This window comes from Cheilinus undulatus, linkage group 16 (genome assembly GCF_018320785.1).
Source record: "Cheilinus undulatus linkage group 16, ASM1832078v1, whole genome shotgun sequence".
NCBI classification, from domain to species: domain Eukaryota; kingdom Metazoa; phylum Chordata; class Actinopteri; order Labriformes; family Labridae; genus Cheilinus; species Cheilinus undulatus.
In genome coordinates, this window is record NC_054880.1 from 23,247,535 (window position 1) to 23,270,240 (window position 22,706).

The 22,706-nt window shown below is 38.6% G+C and overlaps 1 protein-coding gene across 3 annotated transcripts in view; it reads left to right on the forward strand.

The window, feature by feature from the left end:
* Window positions 1-22,706, forward strand: part of trps1 (trichorhinophalangeal syndrome I) — a 176,849-nt gene that overhangs the window by 97,538 nt on the left and 56,605 nt on the right. For all 3 annotated transcript variants that reach the window (XM_041808723.1, XM_041808725.1, XM_041808724.1), the window contains exon 9: window positions 1,652-2,420. In XM_041808723.1, the coding sequence (XP_041664657.1) occupies window positions 1,652-2,420 (769 nt within the window). The remainder of the gene's footprint in view (window positions 1-1,651; window positions 2,421-22,706) is intronic.

Sequence of the window (22,706 nt, forward strand, 5' to 3'; positions counted from 1 at the left end):
AAATTTAATCATTTGACCGCTCTAGTTTCAGTGCTTCAGTGAGTGTGTTTACATGGACCCGAGTATCCCAGTCCTGAGTTATTTCCCAGTTTTGATCATGCCTTGGATGCCATGTGCTTATGATTCAAAAGCAACGTCCGGTTCCCACCATCAAATCCTCAGCACATCCTCATTCATCATTACTGCTGACAGTTCACAGTTATCTCAGTGATCATTGTGGCTTCTTCTTTTCTTAAACAGAAGGGAACCAACTATTTTTTCCACACGTGTATATTGGGGATAGTTGTTGGTTGATTAACTGTGTTTGAGATGGTTGTAAATGTCAACAGTTTTCAGGATAAAGGTGGATTAAATCAGTACATTTTCATAATGAATGATGAAAAGCCAGTTCTTGGTGAACTCTGTGTAAATGTGAGGAAAACAGAAACAGTGACGGAGAAAGTGAGTATATTCATCCATCTGTGTGTGCATGCACGTGCCTGTGGTGTGGATTGTGATGACAAACAGAGGCCGCTGTGTCTTCAACATCTGGAGACATTTAAGTCTGTGAGGTACAAGGTGTACTTTACTCACACAAACATTTTCACAGTTTTCAACAAATACCTGGAACATTTTATCCATCCAGCATTTTGGATTATTATGTCATCTCTCAATTTATTTTATTTTATTTTTTTATTTTTTTTTTCCAGAAATTATAATAGAGTAATGGACAAATTCAAGCAGATTACTGACATTTTACCACTGTTGATCATGAAAACATATCAGACATATTACTAAAAAATAGAAAATATAATGTGTTTTAGAACTTTAAATCCTATATATATCCTTGTTAAATAAATTAGTGTGCTTTAAACTAAATATTATACAACTTCATGCTTTTTTAATGATTTAAACAGAATCAAAATACATACAAGAAGCTAGAACATAAGCTCTTTTCATTTCCAGTTGTTTGCAGTTTATTGAAAGTAAATGATATGTTGCTTTATGTATATTTTGACAGCCTATGGATAAAATTTTTGACATATAAGGTGCTACCCATAGTGGGTTCACTGAGGGCCACCACAGACCTGACTCCAAGCACGAAAAGACCCCAATCTTTTTTCCTGCTTTCCTTCCTGATTATTCACTGCTTTGCCAACAGGAAATGAAGGTGGTTTTTTGATTGGTGATACATTTCTTGTCTTTCAGATTCATTTACGTTTCTCACCGTTGGGGCCTAATTCACGATGATTTGGTGGAACAATGAGTCACTTTTTGGCCACAAACTTAGTGAAACTCTACCTGAGTGGTTGGAGAAAATGGGGCAATGCACTTAAGATTTATTCAATTCAGGGAGTGGGTTTTACTCAAAATGTGATCAATAAAAACCTTTTTGGCATCTCATATAGAGCCCATTTAAAGCTACCACAAAATGGAAGACTTACATTTTTAAGATATGATGGATTGACCCAATTTTGGTTGGAAAAAAAACATCAAAATCAGTTTTTAGGAGGCAAATATTGTTCCACACAAAAAGCAAAGCATGCACTGTGTATAAAGTGAATTGTTTCATTCTTTTATAAGCTAACGTTGGTTCCTGTTATGTGCAATGTTTTTTGTTTGCTGGTTCACATTTTTTTTTTTTTTTTACTCTTTTGTCTCTTTTCTGTAGGCGTGTCCATGCGTGTTGCCGTTGCAGGCGCTGCGACTTCACTGCCCCTGATTCGACGGCTCTCCTGGACCATTTCAACTCTGCCCACTGCCATGAGACCTCCCCTTCATTAAACTCATTGACAACAACGTCCTTACCCACCTCTCTGACACCTTCATTAACACTCTCAGCCAATGGCTGCTCAGCTCCCTCTACTTTGGCAATTAAAGAGGAAAGCAAGGGTGATCTGCGCCTCCTTTACTCCCTGGCGCCCCCTGAGGGTCGGCTGGCAGAGGGGGGCAGAGAGGAAACAGGAGGGGTGGTGAAAAGTGAAGGAGGTGAGGAGAAAGAAAGGGAACGAGAGAAAGGCTGGGTGCTTGGGGAGACCAGAGGACTTGGAGAAAGAGGAGGCGATCAGGCCCACGGGTTACTTTGGGTGCCAAAGGAGCGAATGGGACCTGAGAGAGGAGCAGGAAGTGGGAGCCCCTCTCTTTTCCCCTCCCCACTCTCGTTTGTTTCAGCCAGTCAGGAGTCCACGCAGCATAAGAGAGGTGTAGCCTCACCCAGCATGGTTTACCTGGGAGACACCAAGTCATTTTTGGGAGATACCAAGCAATTTCTGGGGGATGCCAAGCTGTATGGAGGAGGAAGGCCAGGAGGAGTCACAGCAGGTGGAGGAGAGAAGCAGATCCAGATGTCCCAGCAGCAGTACACAGGAGGAGGAGCGAGTGGGGGTGGAGGTGGACAGGAGGCAAAAGCAGCTAAAGAAGAGTCCCAGTCTCTGCTACGGGTAAAGTAGAACATGTGCACTCTTCTTAACTGTATAATCTTGAAACTCCGTTTCAATTTACCTCTTTCTGTGAATAAACCCTATCTCTCTTCATCTTATTCACATCCTGATTTTACCTTTAAGCTCTCGATCTCTGAAAGAGAGCCTTTGTAGCTACATCCGTCTACCTGCTGAGTGCATTACTCCTCAAAGTACTGCCATTAATTCACCTTCATCTTACTTCCTTTGAATCAGATTTAAGGATTAGGCCTCATGCAGAGAGCCGCTTCATTGCAATCTGTTATTTCTTCATTGTTAAGAGTGCACATGGAGATCGCCGCTGGCTAACCAAGAGTATCCTGGTGTCCCTACACACTCGAGCCCGCTCGTATCTTGACACGGTTTCCTTTCCCATAAGTTGGATTCCTTTTTTGCACATGATTTAATTCAAAAATCACAACACCCAGAAACAAGTTGACGGTCACCATAGTTACCACCTGTCAGTTCTGTCATCCTACTCTGTGGCCCACAATGCCTTTCACTTCCCAGTGATGTCATAGACTGGCAGGAACATACTGTGGTTTGCCGACGCCGCAGAGCTTATTGGCTATGATCACACTGGATCAGAATAGACTTCTCTTATGTGTGTGTAGTGTCAGGGCTCTGACACGGGCCCATGTTAGTGGTATGATGGAGTGTGAGAATGATGTCCACGGTTGTGCACATATCAGTGTGAGTTGAGTGTAAAGCTTCTTTGTGTAAGTTTTTGGGTTGGTCGATTTTATGTGTGTGTTTGTGTGTGTGAGGTGTTGGCAGTAACTTGGCAGACTGGGCAGGGTGGGGCAGTGAGAGGTTTACTCATTATAATGGGTGGGGTGGAGTGTGTCTGAGAGAAAGACAGAGAAAGTGTGTGACACAGAAGAGAGTGTGTGCTTTCAAGAAAGAAAGAAAAAGAGGAGATAAAGAAGAAGGAGATTTTATACTAGAAAAACTTCTTGACATCATGCTTTCCCTTTAAAGAAATGGTAACAAATATTAGAAACTCCCCTAAGAAAAAAATGGAGTGTTGATATTTCAGATTATTTGTTTCTTTATGTGAAAAAGTTGTCTGAAAGATGTTAGTGTGCAGCCTTGTAAGTTTTTGCAGAGGGATACACAATATTATTGCCATGATATTACAGGTGTAATGTGTTTGGTATGTTCTTCAGTTTTGAAGTCACGGTTCGGTGCATTTGTGGTATGTTAATTAAAGTAAAGACAACACAGAATTCCTTTCTCCTAATTGGAAACTTGAAAACGTTTCTTGTACACATTGTCCTAATTACAGCATCTGTAGTTCAGGCTCTCAGGCCTGCTTGTTTTCTTTTTCATTGCATTGATAAACAATAATATTAGAATGATTAGGCTCTAGAAATTACATTTAAATTAGAAATATTGCTGCAGCCTCCTACCAAAGGTCTTAGAAAAATAGACATACTGAAACAAATCATGCAAATAGTGGGTTATCATTTTTTATTGCTGCATTGAAAAACTGATACCCTTTTCTATCATTTCAAAATTTCCCAGCTGACCTTGAACACATCATAATATAACTGTTAGTTAGCTCGTTTAGTGTGCTAATTAGTTCTTTCCTGATGATTTTAACACTAACTTCAGTACCGGATTACGTTTTGAACCGATGGGACCTAATACAAAGTTTGGGAGCATTTCTACGGCCCATCTGAGCGGATAAAGATGAAGGAGTCTGTCAGTCCCCCTCTCCTCTTCCCCCAAGGTCAATATTCAAAGTACCGCATTTATGTTTAGTTTGATTCACAAAACCAGTGTAGCAGTGTTTTACTAAATAGACCTTCAATAAGGGGAAGTTAATAAAGGGCTGGTGTTTGCCAGGGTAGATTTCACTTCTGTTTTCCTGTCTGTGTGTGAGCTTTGCTCTGTATTTGTTTGGTACATGTCTGTACTAAGGCCTGTACCAAATCTATACAAATACGTGTACCTTCACACCCCTTCATGATATTGGTATCAGCACATACTGGCTCAAAAGATTTATAATCAGTGTCAGCATATATGAAAATGTCTGCAATATTTACAACCATTTTATCAGCTGTCAATATTGGCCCCATGCTGAATGAGTTTGTGGAGTTTAAGATAGGACCAACAGCGCTACATCAGCTCAGGTCTTTTTTCTTCATACATCCTTAAACTGTAAAGTATGTTTCAAGGACTGAAGTTTTAGGTCTGACCTACATTTATATATTGGTATCAATGTAGGTATGAATGAGTTTAAAAATAACAGTATATCACATAGCAGCAAAATCTAATGCTCAACTCAACTTAGCTTTATTTGTATAGCACCTGTCATACATAAAAACATGCAGCCCGAAGTGCTTTACATAAAACAGAAAGCAAATATCAATAAGACAGTTTAGAGCAAGGTAGAAAAAAGAACAAAAAATATAAATAAATAAAATCAGTACAGTAAAGAGACTAAAATATTAAAAAGTCAGAATACATAAAATTGGTGAAAGTACAACAAAAGGAAGACAATAGATGAAACAATAAAACAACAAAAGCAAAGATATTAAACAGAGAAGTAAAAATTACCCCACTTCAGTTTTCATTTAAAAGCATCAATGGAGCTGACCAATCTAATGTCCAAGGGGTTTAGGTTCCAAAGTTTTGGGTCATAACAATGGGCTCCCTCCCTGGTGCTTGTTTGGGACATGCATGGAACATTTAAAAGGGAAGCATTTGAGGACCTAAAGGATCTGGTAGGAACATATAATGAAAGAAGGTCTGTATTTTGTGGATGAGCAATGCCATTTAAAGCTTTAAAATCAATTCTAAAAGAAACAGGGAGTCAGTGCAGGGTTTTTGATATCCCTAGTTTTGCCTGCTATTCTCCTATGCTAAGTTAAGGTACCCCTTTTTTGCAGCTCTGTGCTGTACCAGATGTGAGTGACATGAATCATCTCATCCCTGAGAAAGAAAGCAACAGCAAGCAATATTTTGTTTTGTTCTGCACCATGCGATAGGAGTTTTATAGATGCAAACTTTTTCACAACAATTCATTGAAGCAATAAAACATTTACAACAACTGCAGCATAAAAAATTGAATCTATGCATTTTTCATTAGGGGTGCATCATGCTGGATTTTTGCTAATATTTTCATACCTGTTATCATGGCAGATACTGATATCAATACAAATATATACATCTTCTTTGACTGTAAGGAAGACCAAGTCTCTCTTGTACTGGAATCTCTGTTTGTCTTATTCTGAAAGTCTGTTTTGAAACAGACATGAAATAGGACAAAACTTTTTTTGTGGAATACTTAATAAAAGTGCACCCCTTTTTATGCAGATTATATTTTCAAAATAAGATCAATTCCCCTAATTGAACAACAAGTTTGCGTGGTGGTTCCTTGAGACAATCCTGGCAAAGTGCTTGAAATAATTTTAAAAAAAGCTAGAAAAATGAAACCAGCTGACGTTCAGAGCTCAAACTGCAGTCATTAAAACGGACCTGAAACTCATATTCAAGATGGAAAAAGTTGTATGTTTGTAAGGGGTAAGGCTCAAAATACTAAGTGTTAATACTAAAGTGTTCAGGGGTTTGATAACAGAGAAAAAAGACAAAGAAAGATGATCGGCATGTGAAGGAGAGAGGAATAAAGAGGAAAGGAAGGGCAAACAAACAAACATTTTATCATGCTATGAAAAGTGAACATGACTTATAACTTTAATAGCTTCGTAATATACGGCCTTTGCTGCTATCTTTCTCCCTCTCCTCTGCCCACACATTATTTATCCTCAGTTTCCATAGCATGCGGTGACACATCGAACACACACAAACAATGATGCCACACACGCATACACACACTGTTGACTCATCACTGGGCAGAGTAAGGGAGGGGCGCTAATGCAAAGGATCATCTGAAATAGCTCGACACTCACACATTTGTTGCCACACATTTAAATGCAGCATTTGACGCAACAGGGCAGAGTCGGAATTATAAAGGGTGAATCCGCCCCCGAAATACAAATTGAGTCTTTGTAAATGGCAAAAGTGGCAAAGAGTAAAAGACAGAGAAGTAAGAGCAGTGCTAAAACGATGCAGGGAGAAGGAGAAGGATTAGAGAAGGACAAAAGAAGGAAAAAAGTGTTGTTTCAAGTGTGGGTTTTAAAGTGTTTCCTTCATCTTTACTCTGTTTTTTTCTCCGCTGCATCGATCCGTCGCTGCACTTTTTCTTCTCATTCTTTTTATTTCATTTCCCTTCTTTCCCTCAAAGGACAACTCACCTGTTACGCCTAGATCGATAGACACCTCACACACATACAAAAGCTCTCACACTATAAGACTCACCGAGATTCAGAGTTGTTAGTATTCTGTTACGGGAGGTGTTTTCTTTGTAGCCAGGAGAGAATATTTTCTTTTGAAAAGCCTGATCTATAATCGTCTCACTGTGTTGAGACATTGCGCGGCTATTGGCTGTGTTTTCCTTCTGATTTATTACACTGACGACATTGTCTCAGTCTAAAATGTAGTTTTGGGTCTTTTTTTGACTCACTGAATGATGCAAGGATAGAAAACTTATGAGGTTTAGAGATTGAATTAAACTAAAAGCTCGGTTGACGTTTGAGGATATAAATGAAATGAGACAGACTTTGACTAATGGTGGTTTTTCGAGTTAAGCAGGGCCGAGAAATATCCACCTCTGAGCCAAACATATGTGAATACATGCGAATATGAGAAGTGACCCAAAATATAGATGGCCTTATTAATCCAATGGGTTTTATAAAGGGGGATTCCACCTCAAAAGATGGCAGAGAGGAGGAAAGAAATGGGCAAAAGCAAGCATCTTGATGTGACCTTACAAACAGAGTATATTTGTGTTCATCTTATGTGGTCATAATGCAAAACTGAAAGCCTTCAGGGTTTTTCAAAGCCCCATGCGTGACTCTCGATTCCATCTGATTGCAAAGACAGACAGAGAGAGGAACAGAGGGAGATAAACGGGAATTTGTGCTTTCAGCAGATCAGAGAAGAGTTTCATTAAAGTTTCTCTAGTTTACATTTCTGCCCGATAGAGCTAATTATGTTTAAAAGACACACTCACTGCTCTATTTTCCATAAAGTTCTCATTACTTCACGTTCTATTTCTCTTCTTTCCTCACGTAAACTCTTGTTCATCTGTGTACATCGCGCGTCTCAGTGGCTTTGTGTTCTCAGCACTGCTTGTGTACCTAATTGTGTGCGATGTGTCTGCATTTGCATTCTGTGTGAGTCTGTGTGAGTGTGTTTTGTGAGGAAATTAAAGCATGAATTGAACTTATTTTCCGTGCTGATAATTTAACATCTCTTTATATCCGCTACAGGAAATTATAGAGCTTATGATTGAGACTGTGTTTGCGTAAATGTGTGTGTTTTCACAGAGTTTGTATGCTTAATGGTTTTTCTAAAGATGAAAAAGGGAAAAGAAATTTAGTGATTTAACTTAAAAAAAATGTTCTTTAATTGATCTGCTGCACTGACATATGCTTAGCATTCTTTCTGTTTCCTGGCCCTTTCTTTTTCCACAAAGCAGAACATTTTAAGTTACTTCAAGTGTATAATTCTGCTTTTTACAGTTTCTCCTGCAAACATATTATTATTTAGTTTCTTTTCAAGTGTATCCCTAAGGTCAGAAAATGTTCAGAAAGTTAACACTAGACATCAAGGCTGATAAAGTTGTTTGGGTTTGCAAAAAAAAAGAACTTAAAATCATTTTCTTTACCTCACACGTCAGTTAGTATCAAACAGCTTCAAGATAGAAATATTAAAGCCATGATTTCAAAGTTTAAAGGACATCAAAAGTGAATACTTTTGATTGAAAATGACTAATATATTTACAGTTTTTAACAATATTTCATTTTTATTTCAACTTTATCTGACCAAAATTGTCTGCCAGAAATCAGAGATTGTTTTGTCATAGGTGGGAAATGGTTATTAAAAAATGTACAAATGTCCTGCAAACTTTCTTAATCATGCCAGGTCAGTACTAAGACGTTGCTCCTTTTATTTTCCATCCTTTCCTTTATGTTATCCTCTTGACTTTGTACAGAGGTGTGGAGGGATTAAGCATTTTTAAGGAACCAATGTTATGCTGATGTTTACAGTCAGATGGACACATTTGTGTAAATGGAGCCCATAGATGAGGGAGCTCTCCCAAAAACTGTTAGCATCCCGTGTACAGTCTCTTATGGAAAACGTGAAAAGTGTCTTTATTCTTCCTTGCAGAGGTGATGCGTTTGTGTGTTTGGGTGGGTCGGAAAAAGGAAGACATGCTGATATTCGCCAAACTGCTCTCACTCTCTTCTCTCAGACAGAGTTGTCTGTTCTGGGCAGTTCAGTTTGTTTGTGTAGCAGTCACATTTCCCATCAGGACACAGACTCAAATAAACACAGTCATGCTGGAAAGAGTGTGTGTGGTAGCTCGTGTGTGTGGTAATGTCGTTGGTGTGTAAGATTTAGGCTGTGTTTAGTGTAACAGAAACATAACCAGACAACCTGTTTGCTGTAATTTTACTGTGCGTGTTTGTGTGTCTGTCTGTGGAAATACTGGTGGATTTGTCAGTCTGTGATAGGAGTTTTGACCTGCGTGTGGCTTTCCACTGTGTGACAGTCCACAGAAGTCTCATTGTCTGTTAGGAATATTACATTTGGCTTTAAAAACAAATTACACCATTATAACCGCATTTAGACCCATTTTTGGCTCTGGGATACACGCCTCACTTACACACATGCACACACATATTACAGCTGACAACATGCTTAGAGGGAAGGTGACAGCTTGGCTTTTTTGGCTCATGCTAATCAAGAAATTTGCTTGAATATATCTTGGCTTGTGTATTGGATGTTAATCCTCCTTTCAAGTTAGCTCTTGGTTCTCTGATTGACTGATTCCGACTTTGGGTTGCACAAAAATCAAAACAACAAAAATGGTTCAAATGCTCCTCCAAACCTGCTTGGGCAGCTTGACTTTTAACCACATCAGACCAAGTCTGTAAGTGTAAAGTCAGTCATCAGTCATTGAAAAGTACTTTTAAATCCCCGGATTTGGCACTGCAGTTGTATTTTGGGATATTTTTTGGCAGCAGGGAGGCACAGTTATTAGTCAAATGTCCCTCAGGCTTGATCCTCTGTGCTTGTGCACTCCCCCGCTGAAGTGTCCTTGAGCAAGACGTTGAATCTATAATTGCTTCAGGGCTGCTGGTGGGTAGCTGACCCTGTGGATGACCTTCCTGCTTAGGGGAGGCAACAAGACAAGGAATTGCTCCTTGTGGGATCATGGAGTCTTTAAAGAGACTTTCCTGTGATTGTCCTAACTTTATTGGGACTTTGTGAAATGTGCTATTTATAAGAAACCACACAATTCTGTCATCAAAGTCAGAGAAAAACATAAGAGAAACCAGATAGTTTTTATAACAGCCACAGGATTAATAAGAGTGCAGTATAATCCTTTTATAAATGTATTAACACTTCTCCTCTTTGCAGATGATGCAGCTGTTTATCTATATGATATCATGTTTCAAATTATAATTAGTTTGACTTGAGCTTAACTTTCCGTCTTTTCGGATACCCTTTTTTTTAGTGAGTGTTTCATTGGTTGAGACATGTGTCGCTTCAACACACGTCCCTTCCATTGGTTCAGCTGTAAGCCTATGACACAGATGTTCCACCCTCCCCGCCAGCGAACCAACCAGCTGTTTTTCATCAGGTCGACATGGCAACGCTAAAACACAGTGGTTATTTTATCTCCTAGCTGTAATTTAGACGTTTACATCAATTACTGTTACAATCAACTTACACACACACACACACTACTGGAAGTGTGTATGTGTGCCTTAGTGTGTATTTTTTATTTCTCAGTGGTTTTTTTTCACCCATCACTCAGTCGTTCTGTGTTCCTCATTCTCCCTCTCCCACTTTTTTGTCAGTGTGTAAGGTGGGAGCCATTCACCGCAGGCTCTATGTGTGTGCGTTTACGTGTGCATTTGTGCGCATGCAGATGTGCATATGCGTGTGTGTTCACACATGGATCCAATATTAAAGCCAGATGATCATTTTGCTACAACAAGACCTCTACACGCAACGCTGGCCAGCTACACTCACAAAGACGGGCATTGGGTACACCATTCTGGCTGCACTTGTGTAATTAGGAAGCTGATTGGTTAGATTAAATGTCCGTCTGACCCCTGACCAATAGTTAATTTAAAAAACACTGCCCCCTCCTTTTGCTCAGTCTCCTGGCTTTCATGGCCTCTTCCTTTTCTTCCCTCATCTCCTTTTTTTAATCTGAGCTTTTTTCACACAATCAGGCTTTTAGAGAGAGTGATGCAATTTGACAAATGAGAGAAAAGATGCTGGAGAAAATGAATGGTTTATGTAAAACGGCTTCAAGCCACTGAATAAAAGTAGAAGACTCAGAAGACTGAAAAGAACATAATTTCTATATCCATCAGGGTGTCCTGGCACTATAATTTAAAAAATGTAATTAGTGTAATACTGTAAAGCACATCTGACAGTCATGACAGTTGAAAGAGTTTCTTGTCCTTCTTTTATCTTTTTACTCCTATTTTCCTTATTGTTCTTGGGGTCATTTTTTATTCCTATACATGTGTTGCAGGAGATGTACCTTTATCTTTTTTCATCTACGATGGCACTATGTACTTTCATGTATACCATATACGCCATTTTAATCGAAACACAATGATTACATGACATTTTACCAACCTTTTCTGGCATTTCACGTCCTGCTTGTGTTGTTGTTTGGTACCATCACATTATAGTGTACCAAAAATCAGACAGTTAATGAGGGGGGTAAGGAATTTTGATATTGTGTAGGTGCATCAATTTGTTTACTTACAGATACTTAAAACTGAAAATCATTCATAATAAAAGTTCATATTGCTACTGAACAGAACAAGGGATGTTCCAAGGCAAATAATTTTTTTTGAAGTTGAATAATTGCACGTTCTAGGGTTACCCGGGCAGGGAAGTAGGGTTGCCACAAGTGCCTGGTTGGGCTGTAGATGTCCCAAGGCCTGAAAACCTCTTGCAGTGTCCCAGCACGTGTATTTATAGACCAGTATTTTTACTTTTACTTAAGAAAAATGGTGTAGATAGATCTTAAACACCAGCCCTTAAAACATATTCCAAAGTTCAATGATGAACAGAGAAACAAACTTAAGTCCTTGAAACACATTTTAAAGTCTAAGGAGTGAGGATAAAAAAAGAAAAGGACTTCAACTGATAGACAGTGTTTAACAAATTTATTAGACCACCACCCAAAGTAAGGTTTATGCCACAGCTGCATCATGAAGTGCTTTATTGTGGACTCTTTCATTTTCAGTGAGCTCTCCACATTTTACCATTTTGAACAGGAATGAGGAATTTCAAACTGAATTCATCTTTTTATACCCAAATTTGAGCCGGCTCACTGGGCTTCTCTGAGAAGTCAGAAATTAATCAAGCGTAACATTCAACCACTAAAACTAATTTTTCTGTTCAGGAATGCAAGTAAATAACTATGACTTGACATATTAATCAAGAAATAATAATGTGCTTTACTTTTTTTTTTTTTTTGTAAATCAGTAAATTTGAAAATTCATGGATAACAATAATAATTATATTTTAGCATTAAAATATCATTTGGGTTAAAGAGCCTCTACATATTGGTGTATTAACCATTGCAGAAACATAAAAAAATGATTTTGGTAATTACCAATGCTGTTAATTCAGGGCAGCTGTGTCTAAAACTTTACTTTGGGAGGTGGTCTAATAAATTTGTTAAGCACTGTACGTCAGCATAAAACTCCATATGTATTTATATGGCTGATATTTACAACCAATATAGGACAACATTTACAGTGTTTACATCCTGATAAATGCAAATCACAATCCTTGATTGACCCACCAGGGAGGTGGGTGTGTGACGTGCAGTCTCTGAGTAAAGTCTACTGGCATGTTGTGGGAATAGAGCTATAGCCATGGGCGTTGGCAGCATTTGGTCAGACATTTGACCATCATTGAGGCACTGATGGATTGAAGTATATCAAATAAATTTATTGTGCAAGATTGTAACGAAGACAATCAATACAGAACTTTTCAGACAGCAGTGGCAGATGATTCTGTAATGTTCAAATACGCAAATATAGAAATGGAGGTTGCAGCATACTACTGGGGTATAAAGCATCAGAACAGTTCTAAGAGTTGCTTTTGAGAAAATCGACTTGTATCACTTGTATTTCCACTTAAAAATGTGTCTTGCAGGATGAAAGCAGCCTGGTGAAGCACAAAGCACATCTGTGATTATATTCCATCATGAATGGCCAAATTGAATTTACCAAATAAGAAAGAGCAAAACAAAAGGTGATGAGTCGACCTGTCAACCGACTTTGAGCATAGTTTGTGAGTCCTGGGATTAAGCACAGTAATCAAACTTGTCAAACTTATGACTTCACTGCAAAGGAGGGGCATTTAGTAAGAATGAAAAGGTACAGTAGACACTTTCCTACGATGCACTCTCTTTTACATCGAGTCTACACAAACGTGTGGGCGTGAGAAGTCATTGCAAGACTTTGATCCTCTCTACTTTAGGACATCTAGTCATACCTTACTTGATGTGTGTGTGTGTGAGACAAAGTGAGAAAGTGATAGAGGAAGTGTGTGCGTCTGTGTGTGTTTGTGAGTGAGCAATGCCATGGCAACCTTGGCGGTCCAAGGCCCTCTTGGCAAGGCAATATGGCTGTGGGCATGTGCGTGTGCAGCAGACTCTTCCATCCCAGTGTGCATTTGTGTGAATGGAATGCAGAGTGGAGATTTTCACTTTTAACTCCTCTCAGTGGACATGCACATCTTCCTCAAACTTGTAATACACTCACGGTGCCATGCATACTTGATATTGGCGTAAAGCTCAAGAAGGATATATCAGTTTTTTCCCTCTTTCTCTCTCCTTACTCCTCCTTTTCTCTCTTTCTGTCTCCCTCCTCTGTGTCCCCTGTGAGGTTTTCGCTCATTAGGAATTCTTCGCTTGTGTGTGCCTGGTGAGTGCGTGTCTCTCTCTGTGCCAGTGTGTTTATGAATTCTGCTCCACTGGCATGATGCATCTTGTATACCCAAATTCCCTTAAGACTCTTTCCCTTTTGTTCTCTCTTTCTCTCTCTCTGGGTTTTACGACACAACAGGACACGACACAGCTCAGCACAGCTTCAACTGTTCAAGACTTGTTTGCTCCCAGAGTGTATATCGACTCACATTGTTCCTGTGTTTTCTTGTAGCTCAGTGGATGAAACCAAAGCTAAATACATTAAGGTCCAGTTTCCCTGTGAGAGCCTTGTTTTTTGGTCTTTACAGTGAAGAAGTTAAGATGAGAGCTTTTGAGGGATTGAGTTTTGCTGAAGTTTAATTTTGGACCATATGCTGTTGCTTCTCCAGTAGGTCTATTAAACTAAGGTTGCAATAGAAGTCATCAAACAGGAAACAGATGAAACTCTTCTTCATCTGTATTAACGGAAATTTCAAGCTTACGTTATGGAATATTTCTATGCATGAAAAAGCAGGAAGGATTCAGGTTTTAGTCAAAGTTTTAATTTCCAAACTGGTTCTCAAAAAACACAACTGTGTTAATGACTCTGTGGAAAGTCAGACCCTTGAACAGAAAATTGTCCACTAATATCAGCTTTCATACTTTCATTCAAGGCCTGAAAAGATGACTATTATTATTTTTAGTGCCTATAAAAAGTATTCACTTCTTGAATGTTTTCTCTTTTATTGATTTCAGAGATCAATGATGGTCGATATATTTTGGCTTTTTAGACACACAACAAAAAAAACAAATCTAACCTCTTCAATGTCAGAAAGAAAACTGATTTCTACCATGTATGATTAAACAAAAAATAAATTCACCCTATATTCAGATGCACCTTTGGCTGCAATCACAGCACTGGGTCTGTGTTGAGAGGTCTCAAGCAGTCTTGCACATCTAGACACTGCAATTCTACTCCATTCTTCTTTGCAAAAGTGCTTAACCTCTGTCAGGTTTCACAGGAATCGGGTATGAACAGCCCTTTCCAATTCCAGCCACAACGTCTCTATTGGATTGAGGTCTGGGCTTTGAATCAGCCAGTCTAAAACATTCACCTCGTTGTCTTTATCATTTCTGTGTAGCTTTTTCTCTACTCTTCAGGTTATTGTCTTGCTGTGCAGACTGAATAAGTTTTTCCTCCAGAATTTCCCTATATTTCACTGCAGTCAGTGTACGCTTTACCTTTACAAGCCTTTGAGGGCGAGAAGCATCCATACAGCATGATGCTGCCACCACCGTGCTTCACAGTGGGGATGGTGTGTTTGTGGCGATGTGCAGTGTTTGTTGTCCGATAAAACATAACATCTTGTCTGATGGCCAGAAGCACCAGTTTGGTCTCATCAGACCAAATAACTTTCTCCCATGCTTGACCATGGAGTCTCCCACATGCCTTTTGATAAAACTCTTGTCCAGATTTGATGTGAGTTTTCTTCCACAGTGGCTTTCTCTGCCACTCTCCCATAAAGCTTTGATTGGTGAAGAACTTTGGCAACAGTTATTGTATGCAGAGTCTCTTGCATCTCAGCTGCTAAAGTTTGTTACACTTTTAGAGTAGTCATAGGTGTCATGGTGGTCTCTCTTGCACGTTTACTGAGTCTGTGAGGATGGCCTGATCTATGCAGAGTTACAAGGTGTCATATTTGTTCCATTTCTTCATGATGGATTTAACTGAACTCTGGGGATTGTTGGTGCCTTGTAAAACATTTTTGTACTCATCCCAACTTCTACTTTTCAATAACATCTCTAAGTCTCTTGGAGTGTTCTTTTGTCTTCGTGGTGTAATGGTAGCCAGGAATGCTCATTAATCAGTGACTGGACCTTCCAGACACAGGTGTGTTTATACTACTAGCAACAATTGGCTGGACCTCTGTTGAATTAGGTTAGTCAGTTTTAAGGAAGTAAATATTGATGCAGTCACTAACATTACATATTTTGTGTAAAAATCAGTTTTCACTTTGCCATTAAAAAGATTTTTGTTTTTTGTGAAATCATATTGACCATGATTGATTCATGAAATCAATTAGAAAGAGTAAAACATCCTTTTCAAAGGAACTTATACCTGATAAGCATTGTATATCTCAGGGGATGTGCGCTAGTGATTCCAGTGAAGCCATTGGTTAGGATAAGTTAACTTCAGGGCAAGACTTCCTTTTCCATGTTACATTTATACATCTGTAAAAGAAATACTGTCTTTTCTTTCTCCAGGATATTCAGGAGCAGCAACATTCACCTTTTGAGTTTGATTTCAACAGTAGAGAGCAACTTTACTCATGCTCACCTCAGAAGTACAAGTCTGAAAAACAAAACCAATTTAATTGTGATTTATTCAAAATTAAGCAAAATAAAGTTTGTAGAAGTAACATTATAATGTAAATTTGTTTAAAAAAAAAGATGTGAAACTTTGTCTGGTCTGTTCTCAAGAGAAGATCACAACAACTTTGAAAATGCTATTTTTTTTTTGTTTTTACAGGTGCTTGTATTATCATTTCTGATGTGTTTGAGAAAGTGAAGGAATCTAAATGTAGATTGACTTTCATCACACAGCATCAAGCAGATTTGTGTCTCAACTTTAAATTTTTTGATTTATAATGGATGGTTTTGCTGCACTTTTATGTAGACATTTGCTTGCAGAGACAAATAAATCTTCACAAGAATACAGCTGATGGTAGGGGGTTAGACATTAGTGTGGATAATGTTCCACCTGTTTGTTGTTTTCCACACAGACTGTTTCACCTGTGTACCCAGATGCCTGCTGATGCAAGATCAGTCAATACTTCTCAGACTACAAATGTACTGCAGATTGAAATCCGAGCACTTAACATGCTGAAAACCACAACCTGTGTGTACAGATTCTTATTTTATATAGGGTATGTAAATAAAGATTGATCATACAGTGACCAAAAAATGATAATAAATCAGTGGCCTACATATTACAAGAAAATGCTATAAGGCCCTTTTTAAGTTATACAGTTCATATGTGTAGTATTTAATAGCTTGTGGCATTTCCATCAATTAATCAATCAGTGCATTTCAGTACAGCAGTAGATTACAACAGAAGTTCTCTCGTAGCACTTCACACATAGAGAAAATGTACAGACAGGGCTCTACGTTTATTTTTTTGTCCATAGCACTGGTGCTACAGAGGTTGACAATCTTGTAGCACAGAACAAAAAACCTGTAGCACAACATATGAAATGTTTTTTTTATATCCCTAAAACTAACCAGTAACCAAACAATTTGCTTAGTAAGTGAATGTACTTTAAAAAAAAAACAAAACTGCCTAAATTACAGCCCTCAAGCTAACAGCCAATCGTTGTTAAGGATTTTGGGGTGCAGCAGAGAAGAGAGACACTAATGGTTCATCTCCACATTCAGACAGAAAACAAAAGCAAACTGCAGGAAGCTGACTAACTTAAAGTGATATGATTTGGAAATCAGACCTTGAGATAGATCAGACAGATCTGTCCACCGTATTGTCTGTTTTGTATACCACAGTGCATTATGACGGGGCTGTGACAACCAGTGGCAGGCTGTTCTGTCATTGTCACATTTTCTCTGACTGATATTCTAGAGGAGACACAGAGAGCCTGTGATGTGGCCCTCTGTGTCACTGCAGACAGGAACTGCTTTTGATAATGGCACAAATAAAGTTAACACAAAAAAGTGCAAGGACTTTCTGTAAATATGTGAGTATTTTGAAGACTTTTCCTTACAGAAGGATTATTTTCTGATTTCTTGGTCCCCAAGCAATCTGCAAAAAAGTCTTAGCAATTATTGTTTACTGTGAGTCACACATGAAAATCTTAAAGTTTTGTTTTTTAATTTGTTATCTTTTGTCTTTCAGTCCCATAACTTTTTAAAATCCAAGTGACATTACTACGGGGGGGTTGCACTTTTGCAGTGGCAGGGCCATTCTGGGTACAGCTTGGCGTAGCCAGGCGCGGCCAAACTGGTGATTGAAAAGTAAATGAGCAAGACTTGGTTTGGATTAGCATGGCCAAAAGTCATAGTGGAAAAGCCCCACCGGTTGTCCTGGAAAAACAAGGATGTTTATAGCTTGTATGTGCACCACAAGGTTGATGTTTTACATCAGATGAGACAAGATGGTTAAATGGTAGTTCAGAGGGTTAAGGCATAATTGTTAAGAAGGACCAGACTTATGGATGGGAAATTTCAGCATTGTCTGGGAAATTGGGATAAAGGGAGATTCAGAAAAAAATTGAAATTAAAGACCAAGCATCAACTATATAGTGATATACTATATATAGTGATTAAGTTAGCAATCAAATTCTTGGAGCCACTTCCAATAGATTAATGACTTTGATGGTTTCCTTGATCAATAATTAATTTTTTATTTTTATAATCATACCACCAAAATCTTTAAAAAAATCACAACAGAATAGGTCAAAGTCCTGTCTGTATTATATTATGTTCTTTGAGAGATCTAGCATTAAGAGAATAACCCTTTTAATGTCATAAACTAAACTCATTGTAGGAAAGCTCTCTGCTGTAATTTGGCTGATTATTTTCACTTGATTGACTTTGTTTTACATTTTTCTGTTCAGTTATAGTTTACCTTTTGCTGTAAGACTTTCTTGTCACTCTGTACCTTCCAGTCAATCAAATATCTTGATTTTTACTCTTTAGTCTCTCACTTAGACATCTTGGAAATCTTCAAATTATCACTTTAAAGACTTTTGTTGTATTTTTTATTCAAAGGGAGGAATGAATTAAGGGGGATTTTTTGGAACAAGAGTCAAAGGTGAGGAAGTTGCGTGTGCTGTTAAACATCAGGCTAATAATTTTGTTGTGTGCTTGTGAGCACATTCTTACTCGTGCGATGATGGTGCGTCATAGCTGCAGATGTTTGGCTTCTGAGGTTGTATGCACGCACACACATAGACACAATCACACTCCGACACAAACATTCACACAGTCAGGTCCCTGAGTCCCATCTATCCTGTTCTTTAATAGACCAGGTGCAGCCAAACAATGGGTGTGTGCACTAATGCCTCAGTGTTTGTGACAGTGTGGGTCACTCTAAACTCCTGCTGTGCTCTCATGTCCTTGAGTTTTTTTTTTTTCTTTGATAAATTATCTTTTGTAATATTTCTGCATATAAAACAACACAGACTCACTCTCACAGTGTTTATTTGATGTGCTTGTATCTGTTGCATGTTTATTTCCCAATAGAGGAAACACAGCAACTGTCCTCATGTGTCCACCAGACTGACACAATTACAACACTGTTATCGCCCTCCTCTTTGAAAATGTGATCCATCTCTCCGACTGTAACAAGATATTCTTGTGTTATTTAAGCCACTTCTGATAGGATCCAGTTTCAGTCACACATTTCTCCCTGCATGTTGGGTTCAGGTCAGAGAGATAACAGAACCCATTTTAGGGAGAATATCCTCTCTGAAAGAGGATCCGTGTTATTCCTTTGATCTAACACAGCTCACTGATTAAGAACAACTCTTTCTCTCAGAACTACAGACCTGAGACTCACAGCTTTAATGTGTGTCGCTACTGACAGACTTATGAAGCAAGCTGCCAATAAGTAAGGAGGCCAACAGAAAGACACAAGTGGATATGTGGAAATTATTTTTTTGTCTCCTGTTAAATCTGTCTGATCAAGCGAGGTCATTCTGGTTGAGGACTATCCCTCTAAACTTGATTCTCTTTAAACAACATCTAGAAATACCACATAACAACATCACATTAGGTTTATTCTAAGATTATAGAGCACAGAACTGCATAGAACTGAAACTTGAGCAGTCAGATGATAAAGCCTGAGGTTAGTTGAATCAAAACATATGGTTTTTTCATTCATCAAAGTTTGAAGATCTTTGAGTTTGTTTAGAGCTCATAAAGAGAATTTTTCTCTGAAATTAGCATTGCCAACATGTCAAGTATCCTCCTATTTAGTCTTAACCTTTTATATGAGGTACTTAAAGTCCATGTATTGAAAATAAACTAAAAACTGATGTATTTTGGAACAAAAGCAACTTTAAGCATGACTGAATTATGGATTTAGGCCAGGGGAGTGCAACATATACTCCCCCTTCCTCAGTCATTCATGCCACTGTTAAGGATCAATAACTTACAAACGTGATTAAAAACATGAAAAATTTTCAAAGAAGGATTCAAATCTTGGTTTCCACTATAACACCATGTCCATGTACGAGATCATATCCAAAGGACCAGAAGCTCTTAACCAGTGCTGCATAGGGACCACTCAGACTTATCTAATGAAGAGTATTTTTATATAACTCAAAACAGAAAGCAAAAGACTCATTTCCAATCAAAGTGACAGTGCAGGAAAGGGAAAATATTTCTCCTCAAATGTTTTTGGTTAGTGATTTTTTGTCAACCAAAATAAGTTAAGTACTTTAGGGCTCATCAAGTTAAAGTATGTAACATTTAGAAAGATTACTTTCCAGTGGTTATATAGTCAACAGCACTGATTTATATCAACTTTTACTCAGTATCACTTTTCAAGGCATGGATCCATAACCCAGTTGTTGAGAACCGCTGCATTAGATCACTAACAGTGAAAACATTTTCATAATAATCTTTAGTAGTAATTACTTGTAATTAAAAATCTATTTATTAGAAATAATTAGTTGATTTGCTTTAAATGTTTACACATGCTACTTGCATTCAAGAAAACAGATGTAGGTAACATGCCGTACTGTGCAGAATTTTAAAGCATGTTTGATCCAAAAATTGTGGCCAAAGGAGGGCATAGATGTGCCTGAGGGCACCATTCAGCAGAAAGGAGGATTGGCACAACCCTGGTTGTGCTCTGTATGTCCTTGCATTAGCAGGGGTATGGGAAAATAATCTGGTGAAAAAACGAACTAGTCCACACCTGTAGGGCCGAGTAAGGGGTGGATGTGGCGAGCAAGCACAGCCCAGGGTACCATCTGGTGGTCAGTGGGGTTGCCATAAGCCACTGGTTGTGCTGTGGATGCCCCAAGGGTCCGAAAAGTGCAGGTGATCTCCAGGCATATTACCAGGTATGTTAGGACCCAAACAAAAAAGATGCCGTTGAGCTTGACCTTGGCTGCAGAGTGAAACATGTGACACATGCTGACATGTGTTGAGCTTGACTGTGGCCTTCTTGGTAACCAAAGTGGGTCATCTCTGCCCTAGACAGGGAAGTTTGCAAATAGAGGGCTCAATTACATGCTAATGTTCTCCAGTATATTTTTGCTCCATTAATGCAAGAACACTATTAAATTGGACACTTATCTTCATTCCAGTGCATCTTATTTGATGCGAGATTTTGACAGATTTGATTTGCAGTTTTTTAAACTTGAGAAAGGCCTGTCTTTCCCACAAGTGGATGCGATTTGGTGCATTGAACGGACTTGCCCAAAGCAGAGATTAGTGCTTGACTTGTCAGGACTTTGAAACTTAAATTTCCCTTCTTTCCATCACTGACATGTGACATACACAGTCCTCTGTGGTAACACAAACTTGAAATACATGTTTCATTGCTTTACATGGACTTTAAGTCAATCTATAAAGCTGTTAAACTCTTCGGTTATTCATAACCTGTCTGACTGCTCTGGTTTCATTCCCTCAATTTTGTTATGCCCTGTTGCGTTGTTTTTTTAATCAGATAATTACTTTAATGAGCACAGCAGCTCATCACTTGAAGAAGTGGAAGAAATAATCGTAAAACCTGCAGAGACAAGACAAAAATTGCAATAAACTGTAATAATCCTTAGTAATCTGAAAGATAAATATCATTTTGGTTAAAAACAAATAAGCATTCAGGGTATTTTCTTTTATTGTTTTATAAAAACATGTTTGCACCCCTGAGATTTAACAAAAACAATGACTCATGTTCTACATTGCTAAAAAATAATCCAGATGTCAAATATTAAAATTAAAAATATGTGTGCATTCTTTTTTACTTTCTTGTGCAGTTGCATTTTGGAACATGTCAGCCACCATCTGTGTGCCCATGTCATTCTTAAGTCAGTTGCAGAGCACATTGCAAACAAGTCAGGCCCCACTTGAAAAAAAAATTGCTCCATAGCACCCCTAGAGGTTAAAAACTTTACACAGTTCCGTTAAAAACTAATAGTTGTCCGATCAGAGTTCAAACTTAAATTCTATTTATAAAAATCAGGCAACACCTAATAAGACTTTGTTTGTATTTACAGGAATAAGACAACACTTTATTAAAAACAGCTTGCTTTGGCAAGTCAATGTTTCGTGCTGTATGCAGTTATTAGACACATACAAGAAACTACATAGGAATTAGCATGAAGCCTGCAAACATAAACACACCTTGCAAACAGATGGACACATGTTAAGGATCACCATTATTCAAAGCCCCTGATTTGCAGATCAACCAGGAAACAAGTTTTACATTACCCCGAGACCACCGAGAGAGAGAGAGAGAGAGAGAGAGAGAGAGGAGCAGACTGAGGGAAAGAGGTAAAAAAAAAGGGAGCTCCAAAGAGACAAGAGTGAGAGTGAGAGAGACAGACTGAGCAAGGAAAGAGAGACAACAAAGACATGAGGAAGAGAGGGAGGGCCCTGGGAGAAAATGGGGTGGAGAGAAATAAAAGTAGACAGAGAAAGAAAAGGGAGCAGCTGCCAAGCTCTGAGTGGGGTTAAGCATCACCACAAGTACAACCTAATAAGGTCTGAAAGTGTGCACGAACACACACGCACAGAGACTTGGCCGGTGTTCAAAATCAGTGTTTCTGCAGTAAGCAACAGTAAGCAGTAACTCACATCTGCCTCCAGCACCTCTGAAGCAGAATAATGTTGTGATGCATAATGTTGAAATACTGTGGAGGAGTTTTCCTGACCTGAGGACTTTCTAAGTTTAGTACAATCTTTCAGTCACAGCTTTTCTTACCTGCATTTTGTATTTACACTCCTAAACAAACACTTTACACACCTACACAATCCTCCACTGCCAGGTATCAGTGTTATAATGTGTGACCTGCAGATTCAGTGCATAAAATATGAACAACTGTTTTGACTCCATTCATGTTAAGTCACTGACTGATGGTCATGGGATGTGTTGCAACACCAGCATGTATCCTGTCTGCTCTAATGCACTGTTAACCTATCCTCAGAGACACATATAGCTCTCTGCCTGCTATGTGTGTGGTCTTTGTCTTTATTTTGCCGTTTCACTTGACTAT